The sequence below is a fragment of the Mesoplodon bidens genome (genome assembly GCF_964165515.1).
Source record: "Mesoplodon bidens genome assembly, chromosome: 4".
Taxonomy (NCBI): Eukaryota; Metazoa; Chordata; class Mammalia; order Artiodactyla; family Ziphiidae; genus Mesoplodon; species Mesoplodon bidens.
This window is the reverse complement of record NC_138160.1, coordinates 127,651,127-127,674,120: the sequence shown is the minus strand read 5'-3', so window position 1 is coordinate 127,674,120 and position 22,994 is coordinate 127,651,127. Positions and strand designations below refer to the sequence as shown.

Genomic DNA, 22,994 nt, shown 5'->3' with positions numbered 1-22,994 from the left:
GGATTCCTTCTGACCAAGACTTCGGGAGCCAGGGCTGGGCGTTGGCTTACTGATGCTGCTGGGGGTGAGGTAAGATGCAGTGTCCACAGGTCCAGCTTCACCCAGATAGCCAAGGGAGGTGTCTGCACAGAGAGGATTGGTGGGGAGCCCATTCCGAGTAGCAGGCACGTTAGTGTGGGCCGAGCCAGTCAGGGAGGGAGCAAGAACAGCAGCAGCCTTGATTCCTCCTCCCCCCGCAGCCCCCCCATCCCATCCACCCCCATAAGAACCAAACTGTGTATCTCAATCCTAGAATGTGTGGAATGTGCCACAGCCTGATAGGCATGAAGCAATCTGTAGAGAGGCAGGGAGGAGCTCAGCTCCCCAGTCAGAGGCCTGACAGTGCAAGGACTACGGGTCCTGAGGGCTGGGCTGCCCCTCCCATCCTCCCCGGGCCTGCTGCCGCAGCCAGGATATCAAAGACTGCATTGTGCATTGAGCAGGACTCGGTCCCTTGTGTGCCAGGGAGGAGGTGGGAGGAGGGACACCGCTGGGAGGCTGTCCCCTCCCAGTGCTCCTCTGGCTGGTGTTCCCAGGGGCCTTGGCCCGGGGAGGATGGTGCACACATGGGTGGCTGCTTCTGCATCCCTTGGGAGCCGAGTCTGTCCTGGGGGCCAGGTGAGTTTCCTGGGGGGCCCCGGCCTGTGGCTTGGCTGAGGTGGTGGGTCCAGTGAAGGCTTAGGGATCTGCTGGGTTGGGGGAGCTACTCTTCTAAAGATGGGGAGATGGTTGTACTTTCTGGCTTCTTCTTCTCCCTTCCTCACTCAGTATTTGTCATTCTGGCTTTGTGAAAAGGGAGTGAAGCCTGGGAAGCATCTACTTTTCCTGAAGAAAGAGGCTTTGAGTTTGCTCTAGGAGGAGGAGAGAGTGCTGCTTTTGGCTGCCATTCCCAGGGTGTGACTAAGCCCTTCCTTCCTTTCTTCCCAAGATTCCCTAGTTCAGGAAGAAAGCTCAGGCAGTTAGTTCCTCTGGGGCCCAGGAGTGGTCATAAACTTGGCCTAAGCCACTCAACCCTATTTTTGTCAGGGTTAATGTTTCTGGAGAAAAACAGGCAGTTTCCTGCCTCCTACCTGTTATAGTGTGATTTTTTTTTCTTTTTTTTTTTTTTTGTACGTCAAATTGAGGTCACAGAGTTGTTGCTCTAAGAATTGTCAAGTCATCTGAGGCTTGACACAGGGTGACCAACCTTGCCAGTTTCACTGGGACCCAGGGCTTTCCCAGGATGCATTCAGTGCTAAAACTGGGACAGTCCCAGGCAAACTGGGGTTGTTGGTCACCTTAATGCAAGCTCCTCGCTTCTTTTCACAGCAAGACCAAGGTGAGGCTCTGTGGTCTCGTGTATGGCATTTATCAGTGGCTTTGGGGGAGGACTTGCTTGGGAGACAGAAGAGCATTACACCAAGAAATCATTCCTAACCCTTGTTAGGATTCCGTATCTTCCTGGAGCACTGCCATGTTTCCTTGGAGGGGGGCCCAGGAGAACCTCTAGCTAAGGCCTTCTACTCTCTAAGAGATGACTTCCCCCTGTAGTCTTGTGACCTGGGCTCGACAACATGGAAGGCACTAGAGGTTCCTAAAGGGAATCTGAAGCAGCCACGTTCTGCTTCCTCTGCTTGAAGTCTCAGCCTAGGCACCTTGGTACCTCCAGCAGGGAAAGACTCCCAGACTAAGCCACCCTAGACTATAAGCAGGCAAATGCCCTTGGCACAAAGGCATGACCTTCAGCTAGGAAACAAATATGGAAGAAAGCTTCTCCAGATTTCTAAGATGTATATACTTTTCAAACCCTCCCCCTAAATCCTGTTGTCATTGCACCCCATGGGAGCAGAAGTTGCATGGGGGCTGTGGGAACATGAAGGACCACCGGTCTGTAAGGCAGGGACCTGGGTTCTAGATCTGACTCAGTCTACTTCCTCTTAGGCAGGCATCCTCACAGTTAATCACCTGGCCCTTGAGGCCAGAGTGTCTGGATTGATCTTAGTTCTTTGATTTGGCTTGAGCAATTTATTTAACCTTTCTGTGTTTCAGTTTCCTCACCTGTAGATTTTATGATATAATTATGCCTTCCTCATAGGGTTGTGGTAGGGATTAAGTCTACATGTGAAACAGTTAAAACAACCTGGCGCACAGTTAATTAAGCACAATAAATAAAACAAAGCACATTAATCACATCTCTATGACCCTGGCATATCATGCTCTCTCTCTAGGCCTCCCTTTTCTCATCTATAAAACGAGGGGGTTAACTCAGCCTGTGAAGGTATCTTAGGGGGAGCTCTGCTCCTAGTCCCTGACACCCAGCTTCAGCTCCTGTTTGACATCCTGTTGTTCAACCCAAGATTTCATGTAAAAGAATTCTGCAGCTCAAAACCAACCAACCAACCAACCAACCAACCTTGAAGAAAACATCCTCAAAGTTCTTATAATACTATCATTCAATTATCTTATTGTTTCACCAGATTTTTGCTGTTGAATTGGTTGGCATCCTGGATTCACTTTTTCACCAGGAGTCAGCCTGATATTTATTTCTACTGAGGCTTTTCATGCCATCTCCCCAAACTGTTTTCTGTACTTGTCAGGGGATTTCCCTAGGGAGGATGATATGGTGTTATAGGTCTGAGGCCAGTTGTTGTAAACAGCCCCTTCTAGGTTCCCCCTATTTATCCTAGAGAAATAGAACAAAGTATGAGACACATGCTGGAGTGCCCTAATAGTGTGTGACTTTCGGCAAGTCTCATATTCTTCGAACCTCAGTTTTCCTGTCTGTGAAATGAATCTAATGATAGTATCTATCACACGGAGCTTTTGTGAAGATTAAATCAGATAATTCATCTCATGGATTTAGCACAGTGTCTGGCTTCTGATAAACCCTCAGTAATTGTGGGCTGTTTTATTGTTAGCTAATAGGGACCACTCCCACATCCCTTCTTCCTATTCCTTACTCCACTGGAGTAGGAGTCTGTGCTCCTGCTTTGGCTGCTTCAGTCATTGTGTCTGTTTCAGTGGGAGTAAACAGTGAGGACCAACAGTCCTCAGGGGTTAGGGAGGCAGGAAAGGAGAAGGCTTGACAGTACTAAGCCCTGGACAGCTGCCCAGCTGGTTTGCCTTGGTGTGACACAATGACAAACATTGTCCCTGACACCCCCAAGGTGTGCTGCATTCTCACACACGGACTCTGCCTGCAGCATCTGTTTCCGTGATGTTTCTTACTTACTCACATAAATCTCCTGATTGCATGTGGGCAGGGGATGGGTTTCTAGTAACTGCCATTATTTCTGGCTTCTGGACCCCTGGAAATTCTTGCCACTGTTAAACTACAATTGCTCACTTAGGATCACAGAGCAAGTCATGTCAAGATTTGTTGGTCTAAAAGCTTCTAGCACTGCCCCTTTATCTTTCAACACTATCTTGAAGACATATGGCAGACTTACACCCTTAAGCAGAGGATGTGGGAGAGATACATTTGCCTACATTGATCGCTGTTGTTTGTAACTTTCCTTTCAACCTTTTTGGTAAATATGAATCATCAGTAAAATTATAGGAGATGGGGGGGTGAATGCTGACAATAGTAAACGATGCTTCACATTTGAGCTTTAAAAAACTCGTGAGGTACTTTGAACATACTGATAATAGAGACTATGAGAACAATATGCAAATTTTTTTTTGTCATATTAGCTTCAGAACTTCTTTATTTTTCTTTTACTTTTTGAAAAAATAAAAGATTACAGATACAATTAGGGTCCCCTGGTAGTTCTTCCCAATCTCACTACCTACTCTCCCTCCCCCAAATTAATCACATTCATGAATTCAGTGGTTTTGTGCTTTTATTACATATTTGTGTACTCGTATCATTGCAAATAATTTATTTTGAAGATTTTTAAACTTAAAATGATATCATTATGCAAACTGCCTTTTTTTTTTTTGCTCAACATTATGATCTAAGATATATTCATGTAGATAAATGTAGCTGTAATTCTAATTTGGTATTTGTTCCAACAAGGAGAATGTGGGTTTACATCATAAAAATTCCTGGTTGTATGCTTGTCAGGTCAAAGAAAAAAAATGTGGGTGGAGAAGAAAAGAATGCAGGGAAATGTATACTGTTTAGTTATCTTCTTAAAGTTGGGAGTGGTGGTGGATGGGTGGGATCAAGGAGAGACTGAGAGAGGAGAAAGAGGAGTGAATTCTCATTTCCAGCAAGTTTCTGTGAGTGAAATATTTCCCAAGTTGGAAACCATAGATCTCAGCATTCTGAGGTTGGGTTTATGTAGTGGAACTGGCAAGGTCTGCACCCAATGATCTGGATGGCCTTTGACTCTATTGCTGACTTGCTGTGTGATCCTGGTAAAATCATTACTCCTCTCTGGGGCCTTAGTTTCTCAACAGTAAAATTAGGAGTGAAACTCAGTGGTCTTTTATTCCCTTCAAATATTAGTTTTCTGTAATTATTGCCTCTCCTTTTTTTTTTTTTTTTTTTTTTTTTTTTTTTTTTGCGGTACACGGGCCTCTCACTGTTGTGGCCTCTCCCATTGCGGAGCACAGGCTCCGGACGCGCAGGCTCAGCGGCCATGGCTCACGGGCCCAGCCGCTCCGCGGCATGTGGGATCTTCCCGGACCGGGGCACGAACCCGTGTCCCCTGCATCGGCAGGCGGAATCTCAACCACTGCGCCACCAGGGAAGCCCTGGTCTCTGGTTCTGTTTCAAGGCCCAGCTCAAGTCTTCAAATCTTTCATGCTGAAATATAATTCCATGTTTAAAAGAGCTCTGTAAACTGTAAATCCCTGTGCAACTATTAATTAATTAATTATTAATTATTAATTAATTAATTATTAATTAATCCCTGTGCAACTGTTCTTCACATTATAGAGCTCCCTCTGATTTTTTACTGTTTTTTACTCCAGATTCTTTACTGTTTCTCAAGAAGCTGTCTTCTGGCTCATGGGTCCCAAAACAGTTGGTGAATTAGCTCTTTCTACTCCAGAAATTCTCACACTATAGAGAACATCAGAAATCCCCAAAGTGCTAGGTAAAAATACATGTCTCCAGACTCTACCCCTAGATGTTCTCAGGGGAGTAAGTGAGAAGGCTCCAGGAATATTTTAAAATTCATCTTTTTATTGAAATTTATCATTCATACAGAATTGTACATGAAATTATATGTACACAGCTGGTGAATTTTCACAAGGTGAATATATCCAACTATGCTGCTTCCTGTGGCTGTAATTCATTACTTCTCATTGGTATATTGTATTTAATTATATATGTCATCATTTACTTATCCATTCTAGTGTAGATGGACATTTGAGTCGTTGCCAGGTTTGGGCTGTTATGAATTACTACTGCTCTGAGTATTTTAGTAGATATATTCTTGTGATGACATGTATGTATTATTTGGGATAATAGTGGAGTGGAACTGCTGAATCTTATGCATATGTTCAGCTTGAAGTGATACTGTCAAACAGTTTTCCAAAGTGAAAATTTTCAAAATTTATTCTCACACTTGCAGTACATGAGAGTTCTGGTTGCTGTGTATCCTTACAAACACTTGGCTTTACCTGTTTTTTTTCATTTTTGCCAATCTGTGTAGAGGTGTTCCACTGTGGTTTTAATTTTCATTTCCCTGATGAACTTGAAAAAATTTTCATAAATCTACTGGCTGTTTGGATATTATCTTTGGTGAAATGCCTATTCAAGGCTTTTGCCCATTTTTCTAGTGGGTTACCCATCTATTTCTTAAATATTTTTAGCATTCTTTATATATTCTGGATTTAAATTCTTTGATGAATACACATATAGTCTATAGTTTCTTCTATTCTGTCACCTTTATCGCTCTCTTAATTACATCTTTTGGCTAACAGAAGTTTTTGCTTTTAATGTACAGTAAGTCCCCTACAAACGAATGAGTTCTGTCCTGAGAGCGAGTTCGTAAGTCTAATTTGTTCGTAAGTCCAACAAAGTTAGCCTAGGTACCCAACTAACACAATCAGCTATATAGTACTGTACTGTTATAGGTTAATAATACTTTTCACAAAAATAATACATAAAAAAACAAACACAAAAAATAAAGAAACCATTTTTAATCTTACAGTACAGTACCTTGAAAAGTACAGTAGTACATTACAACAGCTGGCATACAGGGGTTGGCATTGAGTGAACAGGCAAGAAGAGTTACTTACTGGAGGAGAGGGAGGAGGTGGGAGATGGTAGAGCTAAAGGATCGTCAGCAATAGGAGACAGAAGGCAAGCTGCAATTTCACTCACACCTGATGTTGATGGCACAGCTTCTGGTTCCTTGCTGGGTTCAATTCTATCTACACTCTTGAAAAAATGATCCAGTGATGTCTGGGTAGTAGCTCTTCTTTTCTCATCCTAGATGACACGGTACCACTGGATTGCATTCTAAACAGCTGGTGCAACCTTCGTGTACTGTTCTATGTTCGGGTCCTGCGCCTCAAAAACTAACAGTGCCTCCTCAAATAAAGAAAAGCCCCTTGCCATTTCCTGCATTGTGAAACTCTTTGGTTCTTCAGTTACTTCTTCTTCCTCTTGTCTCTCTTTGTAATTTCTCTGGGCACGTTCGCATCTTTGAAAGTTCACAACTTGAAGGTTCATATGTAGGGCACTTACCGTATTCCAATCTATCCATTATTTCTTTTTTAAAATTATTTTTTAATTAAAAAAATTTTTTTTATTACTTTTTTTTTTGCGGTACGCGGACCTCTCACTGTTGTGGCCTCTCCGGTTGCGGAGCACAGGCTCCGGACGCACAGGCTCAGCGGCCATGGCTCACGGGCCCAGCCGCTCCGCGGCATGTGGGATCTTCCCAGACCGGGGCATGAACCCGTGTCCCCTGCACTGGCAGGCGGACTCTCAACCACTGCGCCACCAGGGAAGCCCCCATTATTTCTTTTGTGGGTAGTAATTTTTCCATCTGTTTAGGAAATTGCTGGCTACCCCAAGTCATGCAGATACTCTTCTATCTTTTACTCCAAGTTTTTTTTGGTACAGGTATCTTTTAAAAAACAAGCAACTAAATAATTCTGACGCAGACTATCCACAAATCACATTCTGCAAAACTGCGATTTTCTGCTCTAAACCTCACGTGTCCTTTAAGAGCTGTGGGCCCTACGCTCTCCCCCAAACCAGGGTCACCATCATGAACTTCCTTCTTCAAGGCAGGCTCATGCCACAGGCCCTCATGGTTCTCAGGCCATTGTCTCTTCTCATGGAGCCTTACAACAGGGACAGACTCACAAAGTTTGCCAGGGCTGGGTATAAATACGTGAGCTGGCAGTTTGGGGACCGTGATGGCCAGAGGACAAATGCCCCATACTGGTGGCAGAGACCGCTCAGTCCCAGCTGACTGTTGCCAGATAAGCATGAGGGTCCCAGACCATAGTTCTTCCAGTTTTCAAAGCAAAGCCAAGCATCTGGGTTATGTAAAACATCCTGATTTCTAAATGATGTAGAGCAATTTAAACCTTAAAAATTCACTGTGCGGTAGCAGAAACTAATGCACCATTGTAAAGCATTTATACTCCAATAAAGATGTTAAAAAAACCCAAAAACCCCCCCAACAGCTTGTTAAAATAATTCTTAAATTCCTTTAGCCTCTCCCAATATTTTAGTTACTTTTCCTCAGTTGCTTGTGTTTGTTCAACCTAGTATAAAATCCTTTAGGTTTTTCCTCTTCTTTAGATCTTCATTTCCTCAAGTGGACTTTCACGTTATATAAAAAGTACGTTAAATAAAATCTCTGTTTTTCTCCTGTTTTTTTTAAAAAAATTCACTGTGCAGGGGGAAAAAAGATAAGAAAAAAGAAAAGTGTTTGTGGGTTTTCTGTGGCCTGTGGCCTCTGGTATACCAGTTTTCAAACTCTGTCCTAGTGTAAAGAAGCAGGCTGCCACTCCAAGTGTGATCCTGGGACCAGCAGGATGGTCAACTGGGAGCACATTAGAAACGAAGAACCTCAGGCTTCCAGCTACTGAGGCAGAATCTGCAATTTATCAATAGCCCCAGGTGATTCATACATTCATTAAAGTGTGAAAACTTTATGTAGATGTATGGTTCTTTTTTTTTAATTTTTTAATTTTATTTATTTTTTATACAGCAGGTTCTGATTAGTCATCCACTGTATACACATCAGTGTATACATGTCAATCCCAATCTCCCAATTCATCGCACCAGATGTATGGTTCTTAATACTGGCTTAAATCAGAATCATTTGGGGAACTTAAGAAAAATACCTGTATCTATGTGGTGATGTCTATCTCTTCCTGGCCGGGCCCAAGTCGCACCTGACGAGGGACAGACGTTCATGGCGAACAGGACCGCTCTTCTCGTTAGGCCCCGGCCCCTTGCTTCTCCTCCCCGCCTGCTGGTGGTGTGTGTAAGGCAGAGGTGCGGAATCCCCGCTGGACCTCGGTCTCCTGCCCCCTGCCTCACGGCAGGCGCCGGCTCTGCTCCCGCAGCCGACACTCTAGCCTCGCCTTCTCGGAGGGTCTCGCGAGGCGTCCCACAGCTCACCACGCCCCCGCGTCGGTGCGTGAGCGTCCCGCCTACTCCCTGAGGTACTTCTGGCTGGCTCCAGGCGTCCCTCAGGTGGCGTCGCTTCCGGTTCTCAGCGAGCCCCTCGGGTCCCTCCTGTGGTGGTGAGTCTGGTGAGCAGCTCTCTTGGGGAGTCCTGGTGATAAGGGAGGCACACCGGTGTCCTTCGTAGGGGCAGGTGCCTTGTGGGGGTCGTCTTCATATGTGCAGGGGGACTGACTTGGCCGTGTGTTCCCCCTTCGCCGGGGTTGCACGCGGGAGTGTGAGCTATCGTGACGGGCCGGGTGATGCGAAGGGGGGTTCAGGCAAGCCCCCTGGTTAGGCAAACGCAGGAGCCCGAGGCTTCACAGGCGTTGCCCTCCTCTGACCGTGAACGCTCATGTTGACCCCATGCTTACCCAACCGCAGACCCCCACCCCCACCCCAGCCGAGAACTGGCATCTCCCGAAGTGCGTCCGTGGGCCTGATGGGGAGACGATGGGTGGGGGATTGGGGGACGACGCGCCCTGGGTGGGAAAGCCTTCTCTAGCGACCCGAGAGGGAGCGTTGGGGCGCCAGACCTCCCTGCCGCCGCCCCTCCAAAGCGCACGGTAGCCCCCGCAGCGTGCGTGGGCAGAACCCCTCGCCTTCCGGTGAGTGGTGTGCTGGCCCCGCCGTGAGGCCACGTGCCGCTCTTCAGGGGAGGGGGGAAGAAAAAAAGAAAAATACCCATGATTGGGCAGCACTATGAACGATGTAAATCAGCATTTCTGGAGATGAGGCCTAGGCACTGATACTTTTAAAAAGCATCCTGGGGGATTTGAATAGGCAGCCAGGGTTGAGAAGCGCTAATTTAGATCAAGCCCTCATTTATGACTGGGAAATGTGAAATCTCAAAAAATGGACGGATGAAATATCTTGACCAATGTTACCTAACTAATGTATCAGAGAACCTGATTTGTGCAAACTCATATCTCATGATTCCCAAGCTAGAGCCTTTTTGCTATAATTACTTCTGGTTCCTGGAGGCAGAACGACAAAATGATCCTGCTAGACTATGGCTCATTACTGCCAGCTTTCTAGCTAAGCTGCCTAACTTTCAGCACTGACCCCTAACAAGATTTGCTAGATGAAGAGCTGTGAGCTAATGGGCCTGTCCTTCAGCCCATTCAAGCCAAAATCCATTTCATTCCCTGTTCATTACCCAAAAAAGTGCTAACTGTTCCTGCTATGAAGACATGGAAGATCCTCAGCTCGGGTCTCAAAGTCCCACTGTATAGGCACAGAAGAAGGCAAAGACTTCTGGCAGCAATTTGAGGATTTGGGTTCAGCATTAACCAGCAGTGATTGGATGGAGCGTGATTACTTCATCTCTTATCACTCTTGGGCTGCATCAACAGAAACACAGGTCCAGAATGCAAACGTGGTAGGTCGGCTTGAGTTTGATCCACCAACATTTTACAATTGAAGAAGCTGGATGGATTAGATGAATGACTGACAAATGGTGGTTGAGCCAAGATTCCTAATCCCTATTTCCAGTATCAGGTATCATGCTTATAATCTTCTGACCCCATGGTGGAGTCCTTGAGCAGTGGCATGTTCAGAAGAACAGAGTAACCAACAGTAATGTGTTAAGGACTTGAGTTCGCTTGTTGTATTTTGAGGATACCATGAAGGAGGCCCACATCCCATATCAATATTTGTGAATTTCCCTTCTATTCATTTTTACCTGCTGTCTTGTGCTGTATAGCTGTACTCTTCTTCTCTTTTCAACTCCATGCCATCAAAATAGCCTCCTCCTTAACCGTAGTCTATGCTATGATTTTCTTTCCTCTCCTTTTCACTCCAGTTTTACAGCTGCAAAGACAGGAACACTTTAGAGAGCTGGGGAGGAAAGAAGTCCCATACAGGACTCTGTGTAGTGGGCAGACAGAAGGGCAGTCTGGGGACAATCATACATTTCAGGGCCATTACAGCCATGCCCCAGCCACCTCCCTTATGATGCTATTCTCACTTGCCCTGCTCCAGCACTTCCGTTATCCACCTTGCTGTAGTCAGATCTATAATGACCTTGTAGGCTCAGCATATATTGAACACGTTCAGTATACTAGGCCATGGGACTCAGTCTGACCTGTAGGTGGGAAATTTTTTTTTTAAATAAAGTGGGGACACCCAGGCTGCTGTAGGATTGAGACAGTATGCTTTAGTTGAATACTAAATAATTATTAGGCAATGGTGATAACAGAGTTCTTCTAGGCCACCAGCCCTGGAGAAAAAAATGATCACTTGATAAAGACTTGCAATCCTTGCCTATAGCTTTCTTATATTCTCGCAAATGATCTTGCATTTGATCTCCTCCAGGTAAAGAAACTTCTTCCAAGGATCCAACCATATCCAGTGAGATTATATCCTCATCTGAAAACAAGGAAAAATGTTTCCTGCCACAGAATATGACTCCAGGTATCTAAACCCCAAAGACAAAACCTAGTTAAAAAATATTTTCCATGTTGAATATTACAGTAATCCCCTTATCAGTCCCATCTGCAAACTCCCTCCCTCTGATCCTTTCTAGGCACCACCATCAAATAGATCTTTGTAAGCATGACCTTGACTATGATATTCACATGCTCACAAATCTTCCAGTGCTCTCCATTGCCTGTAAGATTAAGCTAAGCCGTCTCAAGCTAACACTCAGAGTTCTTCACAATCTGGCACATATTAGGAGCTCCATACATATTTGCTGTATTAAATAAAGTATATCATCAAATAGATTTTAAGGTGCTGAAGGGCAGGGGTAATTTTTTGAATAATTAAGTATTCTACATTGTACCTAAAAGAGTTTTTTGTACATAATTGGTGCTCAAAACATGTTTGGTAAATAAATACATGAAGAATTGAATAGGTCCGTGGGGGTCATGTTTGTATCCTGTATACTACCAAAACAGTACCTTATACAGAGTTGGTTAAATAAATAAGTGAATAAAGGGTTGAGTATGTGGGGTGAGATTGGCTGAGCAGAAGGATGTCTGTCTGAATCTTTCAGAAGGAGAAAAAGATTTTGAAATTAAAGTGGAAATTAAAGTGTGTATTGAACATTTAGTATGCACCAGCACTGAACAAAATGCTTTATGCACATAATCTCATTTAACCCTGTGGGTTAGTACTCTAAAAGCCATCTTATTAATTAGAAAAGTCAAGCATAGAGAGGTAATTAACTGCTGAGGGTGGTTCAGTTAACAAAGGCAGAGCTGAGCCTCGAGTCCACCGTCTGTGTGACTCCTCCACCCTGGGCTTTACCTCCTCCTAGAGATCAGTGGTCAGTGAGGCTACCAGACGGATGTTGGACCTGGACTGTGGCAGATGGAGGGCTTGCATGAGATTAGAACACAGGCCAGGGAGGAACGGAGTGGAACAAACATCCACCCGAAGCTCTCACCGATGTCAGGTCAGCTGGGCATGTCGTATCAGAGCTGGCCTGCAGCCACAGCATTTCCACAACTTCTTGGTTAGACAGGAAGACAGAAATGCAGGCTGCCTGTGTTCTCAGGCCAGCATGACAGGGGCCATCTCTAACGTGCTCAGGAATTTGCAAAAGCCCTGGCAGGTTAGGGCTAGAAGACAGACCTCTGTGCCTATGTAGTTGCTGCCTTGAAGGTTCATTGTGTTTGATAATTATTAATGCGATCGCTACTTATTGTCTGAAGAAGACACATGGCAAAGTGCAGTTATAAGATGAACCTCGTCAGTGTGGCCTTTCCCAGCAACACTATCCACTCTCCAACAGCTCCATCACTCTGTCTCTTTACCCTATTAACATTTTTTTTTTATTCATAGCACTTTTCTCCATCTGAAATTACTGTGTTCATGGAATTGGTTACTTGCCAAGAATACAAGCTCCATGAGAACGGGACCTTGTGTATTTTGTTTCCTGCTGTATCTCAGCACCTAAAACAGCCTCAGTTCACAGTATTGAATGAATGTGCATTTTGAAGATATTAAAGATAGACTTTAATATATTAGCCACTTACCCTGACAAACAACAAATGCATAATCAGAAAGAAGCAGGTTAGAGGAAATGCATGTGTATATGTATAATGCATGTAGTATTAATATCTATTACATATGATAAATTTGACATATAAATATAGTTCCATAAATATGGATAAATTAGTATTCTTTGGAAACTTTCACAAATCATCCACAGGAGGAAATGTATGTTCTAGCTGGTTCTGTGTGGCACTGTTCCCTCAGTGCCAGGCAGAGCAGGAATATACTCTGTACAAACAGAAATAACCAACCCAACTGCAGCAACTCCTGTGATTCCAGAACATTCTGGGCTTCAGCATTTTTTCTTCTGGGGGAGGAAAGTTTAAAGAATGTGCTCAGAGAATTGTTAAGATCACTTGCAATCTCTGATGAGAACATCAATTTGGGGGTTGGGTGTGGGAAACATTGGGTGTTATCTAATTCTTTCTTCCCTGTTTCTGCATTTCCATCCTGATCTTTTTCACTCTGTTCTCTTTAAGATCTGACGCTCTCCTTCAGTGTGAAGAGCCGCTCCAGGAGGTGTGTAAATGGCCCCTTGCAAGAAGCAGCCAGGAGGCGGCTCTGGGCTCTGGAGAATGAGGACCAGGAGGTGCGTGCATTGTTTAAGGTGAGCTTCGCAGAGCAGTGCAACCTTGTGTCCACCTTGTGTCTGTCCACAGCAGACTCTCCAACACCTAGGACAGTGCTAGGAACAAAGTCGGCCCTCAAGAAAACATCTGACTGACTGAATGAACAAAAATGTACACATTCTCTACTCAGCAGGAATGGGTCAAGCCTTGGAGTCAGAGTCAGAGAAGAGTTCATTTAAAATCTGCCACTATTAATTTTTTGACCTTCAGCAAGTTACTTAACCTTTGTAGAATGGGAATCGTTATAATACCTACCTCATAAAGTATACTTTTAAAAAAATGTGGTGAATTTGACTTTTTAAAATTGTGATAAAATATACATAACATTTTCAGTTTTAATTTTATTAAACAAGTCAGTGATATTAAATGCATTCACATTATTGTGTAACCATCACCACTGTCCATTCCAGAATTTCTCATCATACCAAACTAAAACACTGTACCCACTAAACAATAACTCCCCTCTATCCCCTTTCCTCAGCCACTGGTAACCACTGGTAAGTGTACTTTTTTTAAGTACCAAAATTGCTAATCAAAACTTAATAGCTATAAATATTAGAATGAGAGGAGGAAAAGGCAATAAAATAAACCAATTTCTCATCTTTCGTAGTAGGTAGATAATATCTTTAAGTGCTAAACCAGGGAAGAAGGGTATGACTAAATTATTTATACTTTAGGAGGTACTTACTAGGAGAACTAAAGTCAGGAATGTTTAAAATTTGCTGCAACTAGAGATGGGGGAAAGAGAACATTGCTTTACATAATAAACTAGTATGTTCTAGTTATTTTACAGTTTCTGTATGAATTGATACAAATTAAAAAGAGAAACTCTATTCTGTCATGTAACAAAAAATACAGTGTTTGGTTTGTTGGGAGGAGTAAATGAGATAGTATCTGTAGAGAGCTTGGTGGTGTGCTTGGGTGGTGGGATGTGCTCCAGAAATAGGTATGTTATAAATAGCAGAGTCGTTTTGTTTTTAAATCTCCAGAATTCAGGAACTTGGAGGCATTAGCTACTAACAGGCACCATAGAGTTTCTTTTAATTTGAGTCTCTTTTGACACAGGCAAGAGCTAGGTTTGGTTGTGCAAACTGGCCTGCTGGGCTGAGTCTTGAGTGGGCAGGCTTGTGGGCCAAAGCTGAGGCCTGGAGTCAGTTGGATCTGAGATCCAGTTTGGGCGTCACAGCTCTCTTGACTTACCCTGTCTGCACCCTGGCATCCTTGAGTATAAAACAGGGACAATGCCATTTTCTATTAAATGTGAGGTGCCATTTGATTATAAACACACTATTTTAAGAAAGAAAATAAATGCTGCCAATTATTTATGATGCCACATTTTTATTTCAGAAATGGTGAAATGTGATAAAAGTGCATCTTAGAATGGGTTAACTCCTATAATACACTCTTTCATAGGGTTATTGTAAAAGTTAAATGAGGCATTGCTCATCAAACTTTTGAAGAAGAGCCTGGCATGTAGTAAATTCCTTGTAAATCGGTTTTTACTTAGGACCCTCTTCCCTGACTACCAGGATCTACATCCTCCAAGGATCCGGGGCCTCCTGGGGCCTGGTATGGGAGAACCCCAGAGTTCTGACTTTGCTGAAGTAGGGGCTTTTTCTTGGATCCTTCTATCCTCTTCTTCTTTCTCCAGGGTTCCCTCAGGACAGGGATCCAGGGGTTGATCACTGGTGGTAGGACTGGCCTGGAGGGAGAGGGACGTTCTGATCATCACCTGATAGAGTCAAGTCCAGATGCTTGGACAAGCAGAAAAGATTTTATGGGAAAACCAAGTCTAGGCAGTGATTCAGGCCTTTTTATTCAGGTATTTAAAAAGGGGGTGGGGGAGTGGGTGTTACAGGTCTCTTCTTGCTCTGCTTGTGAGTGTGTAAACTGGTACAACCTTTCTGGAGGGTAGTTTGGCGCCTGCATTTTAGGATTGAAAATGTGCATTCCCAATTAACACTTCTTGGAATCACTTGTGTCAAAACAATCAAGGGTGCATACAAAGATTTAGATATGGGATGTTTATCACAATACTGTTTAGGATGTTAAAAAATTAAAACAACTCAAATGTCTAGCCATAAGAAAACATTAAGAATTAATTATGTTAATGTGACAACAACATATGTAACCATAAAAAATAATGTAGATTATTTAATGACATGGGAGATGGTTCACAAAACATTGTTTAGGGACGAACGATTACAAAACAACTTAGTAATGTGGTTCTATTTATATAAAAATAGTTACATAGAAACTAATGTATGGAAAAAAGATTCAAAGTTAATACACAAAGTTGTTAACATTGATGATGTCTAGGAGGAGGGATTATGGATACTTTTTATTTTTGTGTGGTTTGGTTTTTCTGTTTGCTAGCTTTGTAAAAATAATTATTAAACATAGATTCACAATCAGATTTGCTTCCAAGGTGCCTTCTGTGATTCATTCTCCACCCTCTCACACATACTTTTTTTTTTTTAACACAAAAGATAACATTCTCTGCACACAGTTCTGTACTCTGTTTCCTTTTTGTTTCTGCTGTTGTTTCATTCAGCAGTATATATTTGGAGCCTGTATCAATACACAAAGAGCTTCTTTATTCTTTTTTATGGATGCATAATATCATAATATTCCATTGTATGGATGAACCATAATTCATTTTAACCAGTCTCCTATTGATGAACATTTAGGTTATTTCCTTTTTTTTTTTTTTGGTGATGTAAAAAATCTATGCCAAAATTGGTGAAAGTGGTCAAAAGGTACAAACTTCCGGTTATAAGATAAAAAAGTCCTGGGGATGTAATATACAGCGTGGTGACTGTAGTTAACAATACTATGTTGTATATTTGAAAGTTGCTAAGAGAATAGATCTTAAAAGTTCTCATCACAAGAAAAAAAGAATCTGTAATTATGTGATGTGGTGGATGTTAACTAAACTTATTGTGGCCATCATGTCAAAATATATACATAATGTTAAATCATTATGTTATACACTAAAAACTAATATGATGTTATATGTCAATTATATCTCAAAAAAAGTTCATACACAGCATGTTGTATATATGTGAGCTTGTTCACAGGACGCTTTTGTCATCCCAGGCTGACTCACTGTTCTTTTTACTCAGGACCTCTCAGCCAGGTTGGTGTGTATCCAGTCCCAGAAGGCCCAGTTCCTCATTACCTTCAAGACCGTGGAGGAAATCTGGAAGTTCTCCACCTACCTGAACTTAGGTATGACATGGAGCAGGCAGGTAAAGGAGCACCTGCTTCTCAGTTCCGCCAATTTGCAGAGCTTGACATTAAGGAATTGGTCTGGCTCTGATAATTAAAAGCAGTAGAGTCTAGCATGGATGGTTAACCTTTGAAATATCACAAACTGCCTGGAACTAAATCTAAAGCAAATATTGCTCTAAAATGTCACATGCAGCACTTCTTTGTTTCAGGAAGAGAGTATTAGATAATCAGTTAAAACTGGCAAACAGTTATTGATCATCTACTAGATTCAAAGTAGAGCTAGATTAGAAATTGATGGTTAAAGAAAAAAAAAAAAAGAAAAGAAACCAGCCTCTAGTAGGATCTAAGTAGCTGTTCAAAAGTTCCAGATCCATGTTCCATGTTTTTGGAAAAGTCAAAGAAAGATATGGGGAACTTATCTGCTAAAGGGGCCTCGGGATGCAGGGTTTTCTACAAGGTAAAGAAGGATACTGGGGCACAGCAGCAGTACCGATGTGGTGGGAAACAGTTTACCTACCCTCTCCATGGAGAATAACTCATGATAGGAAAGTTACAATTGCAAAGCAAAACCAAGCAAAGCAAGGGAGGCCACTTGAATTGACGCATGTTTTACATCTCAGAAAATGCTGGGCTCCATGCAGACTTACACAGGAAGCGATTTTGTGTAGGGGTGGAGGGTCAAGATGGCTCTTGGCTAGAAGGTATAAGTTCTCCTCTTGTAGTCATGGTGATTTTTCTGCTCTCCATTCAACACATCTCCTTCTGTGACCATTAGAGATCCTTGTTATTCAAAGTGTGGTCCATGGACCAGCAGCATCAGCATCACTTGGGGCTTGTTAGAAACATGGAATCCTAGGCCGCACCCAGACCTACTGAACCAGCATTTGTATTTTAATAAGGTCCCCAGGTGATTTGTGTGTACATTAAAGTATGAGAAGCACCATTATAGAAGATACACAGGGCCTAAATCAGCACAACGGAGAGTGGAAAGAGACAGGTTCTGCATCTTAAGAAAGTGAGGAAGTCTAGAAAGAAGCAAAATTTTCATACAAATAAGTTAAATTTATGGGAATGTGTAAAATACTATCCATAATTGTTGCAGTTTTGCAGTTTGCATAGTTTTTAGTCTGTTTTTTTTGTGTGTGTGTGGTACACGGGCCTCTCACTGTTGTGGCCTCTCCCGTTGAGGAGCACAGGCTCCGGACGCACAGGCTCCGGACGCACAGGCTCAGCAACCATGGCTCACGGGCCTAGCCGTTCCGCGGCATGCGGAATCTTCCCAGACTGGGGCACGAACCCGTGTCCCCTGCACCGGCAGGCGGACTCTCAACCACTGCGCCACCAGGGAAGCCCTTTAGTCTGGTTTTAACAAGTGAGATCTTACTGGGCATGGGGGGAGGGGCAGGGTCAGAGGGATGTTGAAGTAAATCCTGACTTATTTGTGGGCCACGGATAACCTCCCCAGCCACTGCATCATCAGGGGTACAAGAATTCGAATTTGGTTGGGAGAACTTTAAGGGGGAACTAGGAACTCCCAGTGTCAACATTGTAATCTTGGAGATGCCTCCCTGAATGAATTATAAAAAAGTAACTTGGTTTGATAATCTCATTCTGCATTTATGGAGACCCATAATATGTTGAAAATAAATATCATTTAAAAATGATTTGTACTTCCCAACAGATGCTGAGAAGAATCAATTCATTTTAGAAATTTTCTAGCTACCCCTCTTATGCTCTTCTAATTCCAGTTAAGTGGAGTCAGATTAGGGATGGAGGTCTAGGGGAGAAATTCAGGAGGGAAATTGCTCACCCTAATGATCAGCTAATGGCAGAAATCATGCCCTTGAGGAATCTTGTTGGTTTGACTTCTTAGGCTACGTATCCATGTGTCTGGAGCATCTCCTCTTTGACCACAAGTACTGGCTTAACTGCCGACTGGTGGAGGATACAGAGATCCACGTGTCAGTAGATGATAAACACCTGGAAACAATATACCTGGGACTTGTGATCCAGGAAGGTGAGCATGGTGTAGGGGTGGGGATGGGGGTCTTATCTGGATGTATGTTATCAGAGTCCTTGAAATAATTAGGATGCAAAGGGAGGCAAAAACCATTCAAACATGAAAATATTCACAAATGAACCCACCTGTTATAATATTACTTCAAACATCTCTCTCAATTTAACATCAATATCACATGAACAACTATGTAGGCCAGTCTCACTGATTGTCTGATGTTAGAACCACCCAGGAATTTTTAAGAAGATGCCCATATCAGGGCTCAGCTGGGGCCAATTAATCTCTGGAGATGGGGGTCAGGCTTTGGTATTTTTTGAAAGTTGCCCAGGTTATTCTAATATGCATCCAAGATTGAGAACCACTATTCCAAACATGTGATATAATTTGATTGTAAAATAAAATTGCAGATCTTGCAAAACCTTCATGATTTCATGAGATCGAGGAAAGTGATATTGGGGAACTGCTTGGAGCACCCACCAGTCTGTTTACAAGGAAGGATCCAATCAAGGCTGCAGCCAACCGGTTAATGACTGATGACATCATAGACACAGTGAAAGAGCCAGATTTGCATAGAATATTTTGCGGAATGATTCCCTTTCTGATTGTTTTGCACGAATCATATATGAAAGAAAAACTTTCATACTGTATGACTGTGAAATTTAGTTGGAGAAATTATATTCACCCAAATCAACTTAATTTATTCTTTTTTGGTCCTAAGATTAAGCATGAGGTTGAAATTATAACTGAAGTTCTGTTAAAATATATTTTCCTGAACTCTTGTTTCATTTTTTTCTCAAGGTGAAGTCCCAATTAAACCTCATTCTTGGGAATTATTTGGAGTTTTTGGTGTCTATTTTAAGTGAATTCCCTCTCAGTGGCTTTTTTTCCTGGTACCAGTTTTCCTGGGGTCACAAAGACCTCTTGTAATACCTCCCCCTGGACTGTGTACTTTACTTTCAGAAAGAAAAGTATCTGGGCTCTGATGGAAATATACATAGCGGGATACTCCATTTTCACTTCCTGCTACTCCTTGGAAAGAGCTTTTCTCATTCTCTGCAGGTCACTTCTTCTGCAGAGCCACGTGCTCCATGGCTCAGCCAGCTGAGAAGGAAGGGGAGTATTTGCCACTTTGCAAGAATGAGTTAATCTCGGTGAAGACAGCTGAAGGCGAGTTCGAGTGGGAAGGCATGTCCTTGGTGACGGGTCAGCGGGGCTTGGTGCCGGTGTCAGCCTTGGAACCCCTGCCTCTCCCTTTCCACCAGTGAGTAACCACTCACCTCCTGGGAGAGGGTCTCAGAGTGCACTGAGGTCTGCAGAACAGAGTAGGCACATTTGCAGATGTGGACATCCATGCTGCCAGGGAGGGAACAAACTTGGGTGGCTTTTTATGTTTTGTTATTTTTTTAAGTCAAGATTTGCACAATTAGATGAAATGGAGACAACTCAAAGTTTCAGATGGACATTGTACCAAAGAAGAAATACACTCCCTGGTCTCCAGTGCAGTGTTTCTCACTGTGGGGACTGGGGACCATTTGTAGCAGAGTCGCCTGGGGATTCTACTGCAAGTTTATACCCTCTGGCCCTCCTCAGACTCTCTTGAGGTTGGATCCAAAAATCTGCATTTTATATACGCTCCCCTTAAACATCAGGCGATGTTTTTCACACTAAAGTTCCAGAATCCTTGCTGGAAGATATTGTAAACTCAAACATAGAGAGTGACAGTAAGCATGATTCCAGGCCGTGGGTTCTGTGTGTGGCAGAGAATCTGACAGTGAGAATGGAATGGGATCCTTTGTTAGATATTTAACTGACAAGCTAATTGCTGAGCCAGAAAATATCCCAGGCCTGCTGAGCTTCTTTATTTTTCACAGTGCTTGATAAAAAGTAAGTTCTCAGTAAATGTTTGCCACTATTATAATAAAAGTAACCAAAATTACAATAATACTTATCATCAGCAGCATCATTTTAATGGATTATTCTGCTCACTGTTCAAATTTTTTGAAATCCATGTTTGCAAACCCCATGTTTCCATTGGCAGATGGTTCCTAAAGAATTATCCAGGAAGCTGTGGCCTTTCCAGGAAGAGGGATTGGACAGGCTCCTATCAGATCGGTACGGCTGAGTTGAAGGCAGTGTTATTAGGGAGATAATATTGCTCTGCCTCCTCCTTTTATCGGCAGATTTGGAGTCAGTGGATGTGAATTCCTGTCTCACCTCTGCTGCTGACTGAATTTGGGGAACCCAATTATACCATCTGTTCCCATGGGTTTCCTTGCCTGTGAAATGAGAGGTCTCAGATGAGGGCTGTACTGTAGATATAAATACCTCCAGGGACAGGCAGAACACACAGATGTGTGGAGGGCCTGGAGGGAAGATGTTAGGGAATGGTAGGGACCATAGCGATTTAAAGATATGTGGGGGAAAAAAAAGCCCTGTGTGGGCCAGATGTGGCCTGCAGGCTGCCTGCTTTCAATCTCTAGTCAAAACATTTTCTAATTTCCTTCAGAGTTTTGTGAAGTTGATCTTGAATTTAGGAAGATTAAGAATGCTTGGCACATAGCGGGTGCTCAGTAAATATTTGTTGAATAGATGAAATACATATATACATACATATGTATAAATGCATACATTTTATGTAATCTCTATATACATGTGTATGTATGTATATATATACACATACACACACATAAATATATACACATACACATATATCTATAAATATATTTGTATCTACTGGATAAGGAAATTTAATGTTTTCTATGTATCTAGAATATACATTCCTTTCATCTTCATCCTTGGAGCTGCCTTCCTGCACCTAGCACGAAGTGCAATTTTTAAAGTTCTAAGCCCAAGTACCACTTTAAAAAAAAAGAAACAGAATTATGAGACCCAGACATTAGATCTAATTAATAATCAACCACAAACAAGACTTTTAGCTATCTGAGGCAGTATGGCCTTGTCATTAGGAACATGGGGCTGTGAAGTCCTATTCTGGGTTCCAATTCTAGCCCCACAGCTTAAAACCATTGTGACCTCGGCCAGTTCATGACGTGCTCTCACAATGCCACAACTTCCTCATTAGTAAAATGTTACTGTAAAACCAACTTTAAATGTTGTCATGAGAAACTAAACTAAATGACATCTGTAAATCACTTAGTACAGTTTTCTCACATTGTGTTTAACACATGGTAGATACTACCAAAGCAGTGGGAACTTCTGATTCTGAAGGCACAGTCAACAGAAACTTGACCAAAAATGTCAGGAAAAACAAATCCAGTAGCTTTAGCGGGGGAGCTGAAGCAAATATGGAAACTGGGGCATATAAAAACTGCTACGTCAACTAGAACTGGATTAGTGGAAAGAAGGGTTAACAGCAGTGGAGAGACTTAAGTTCTAGTTCACACACAAACTCCTTGGACAAATCACGTACCCTCTCTGTGCTTCCACCTTCTAATCTATAAAAAGGAGATTCTGATAGTTGCTCTGCTTACCCTTTGGGGCTCCTAGAAAGATCTGAGAAAAGGGACATAAGTGTACTTTGTTAACTGGAGAGTACAGTTGTCATACATATATCATTACTAGATCCTAGCTTGGCAGCTGATCAAGCTAGGTAGTGCCCATAGTCAGAAGAGGAGTCTTCCAGAACCCTCTGGGTAACCAGCTGTTTTCTGTTCGCCAGTGATGTGAGGCTAACATGTATTGAGGGTTGCCTAAGTACCAGGCATTGTGCACTTTATCTGTTTAACTCTTCCTGATATTTGTAAAAGACAGGTATTCTCATTATCCCCATTTTACAGTTGGGGAGACTGAAGGTCATAGTGGCCAAAGGAGCCAGAAGGAAATGGAGAGATCCTACAGTAGTCCTCACCCTTGTCTGTGGATCTGTGCCAACCATGACAAAGTGTTTACATGATAATGGCAAATCGGACAAAGTAGGACAATATAGTGAGCTTTCCAGTTTGACATAAACTACCTTTATTCTGTTTTAAGGTATACCTAGTATCCTGAGATTATATTTACTACATTTGTTAAAATTTCTTTTATAAAACGGTGGTAAAAGTGGATGGGAGTTCCTTTTTTGAATTTCCTAGCTTGGCCAAATGAAAAGCCAGTTACCCTATATCATTCCTGCCAATTTCTTTTTTTGAGGGGGGGAGAAATTTTACTGGTCCTTAAAGTTCTAAAGTCTGGGAACTCTTCATTTCATATTACACTGGAAGCTAGTGGAAGGCTCAGCTGTTCCTGCCTTATTTGGTTGACCTGTGTGCTGTTTTCCCACAGGTAGAGGAAAATGTAAGGCCTGGAAGGAATACGAGAGGGAAGAAAAGGATGAACTGAATTTCCTCCAGGGAGAAAGCATTGAGATCATCGGCTTTGTCATTCCTGGGCTTCAGTGGTTCATTGGGAAGTCAGCGCTCTCAGGAGAAGTGGGCTTTGTCCCCACCAGAAACATAGATCCTGATTCTTATTCCCCAATGTGAGTATGACACACAGACCCTCTGGG

At 42.7% G+C, this 22,994-nt stretch overlaps 1 protein-coding gene across 5 annotated transcripts in view; it reads left to right on the top strand.

Moving 5' to 3' along the window:
* Positions 1 to 399: 399 nt before the first annotated feature.
* SH3TC2 (SH3 domain and tetratricopeptide repeats 2) overlaps positions 400 to 22,994 on the top strand; it is a 58,849-nt gene continuing 36,254 nt past the window's right edge. For 3 of the 5 annotated variants that reach the window (XM_081233973.1, XM_081233972.1, XM_081233975.1), the window contains exons 1-8: positions 509 to 657; positions 10,925 to 11,023; positions 13,090 to 13,217; positions 16,365 to 16,470; positions 18,347 to 18,490; positions 19,529 to 19,751; positions 20,529 to 20,602; positions 22,772 to 22,967. In XM_081233973.1, the coding sequence (XP_081090099.1) occupies positions 606 to 657; positions 10,925 to 11,023; positions 13,090 to 13,217; positions 16,365 to 16,470; positions 18,347 to 18,490; positions 19,529 to 19,751; positions 20,529 to 20,602; positions 22,772 to 22,967 (1,022 nt within the window). In that variant the 5' untranslated portion in view covers positions 509 to 605. Of the gene's footprint in view, positions 658 to 10,924; positions 11,024 to 13,089; positions 13,218 to 16,364; positions 16,471 to 18,346; positions 18,491 to 19,528; positions 19,752 to 20,528; positions 20,603 to 22,771; positions 22,968 to 22,994 lie in introns of those variants that run through there. The other 2 variants (XM_081233971.1, XM_081233974.1) reach the window with 2 other exon arrangements.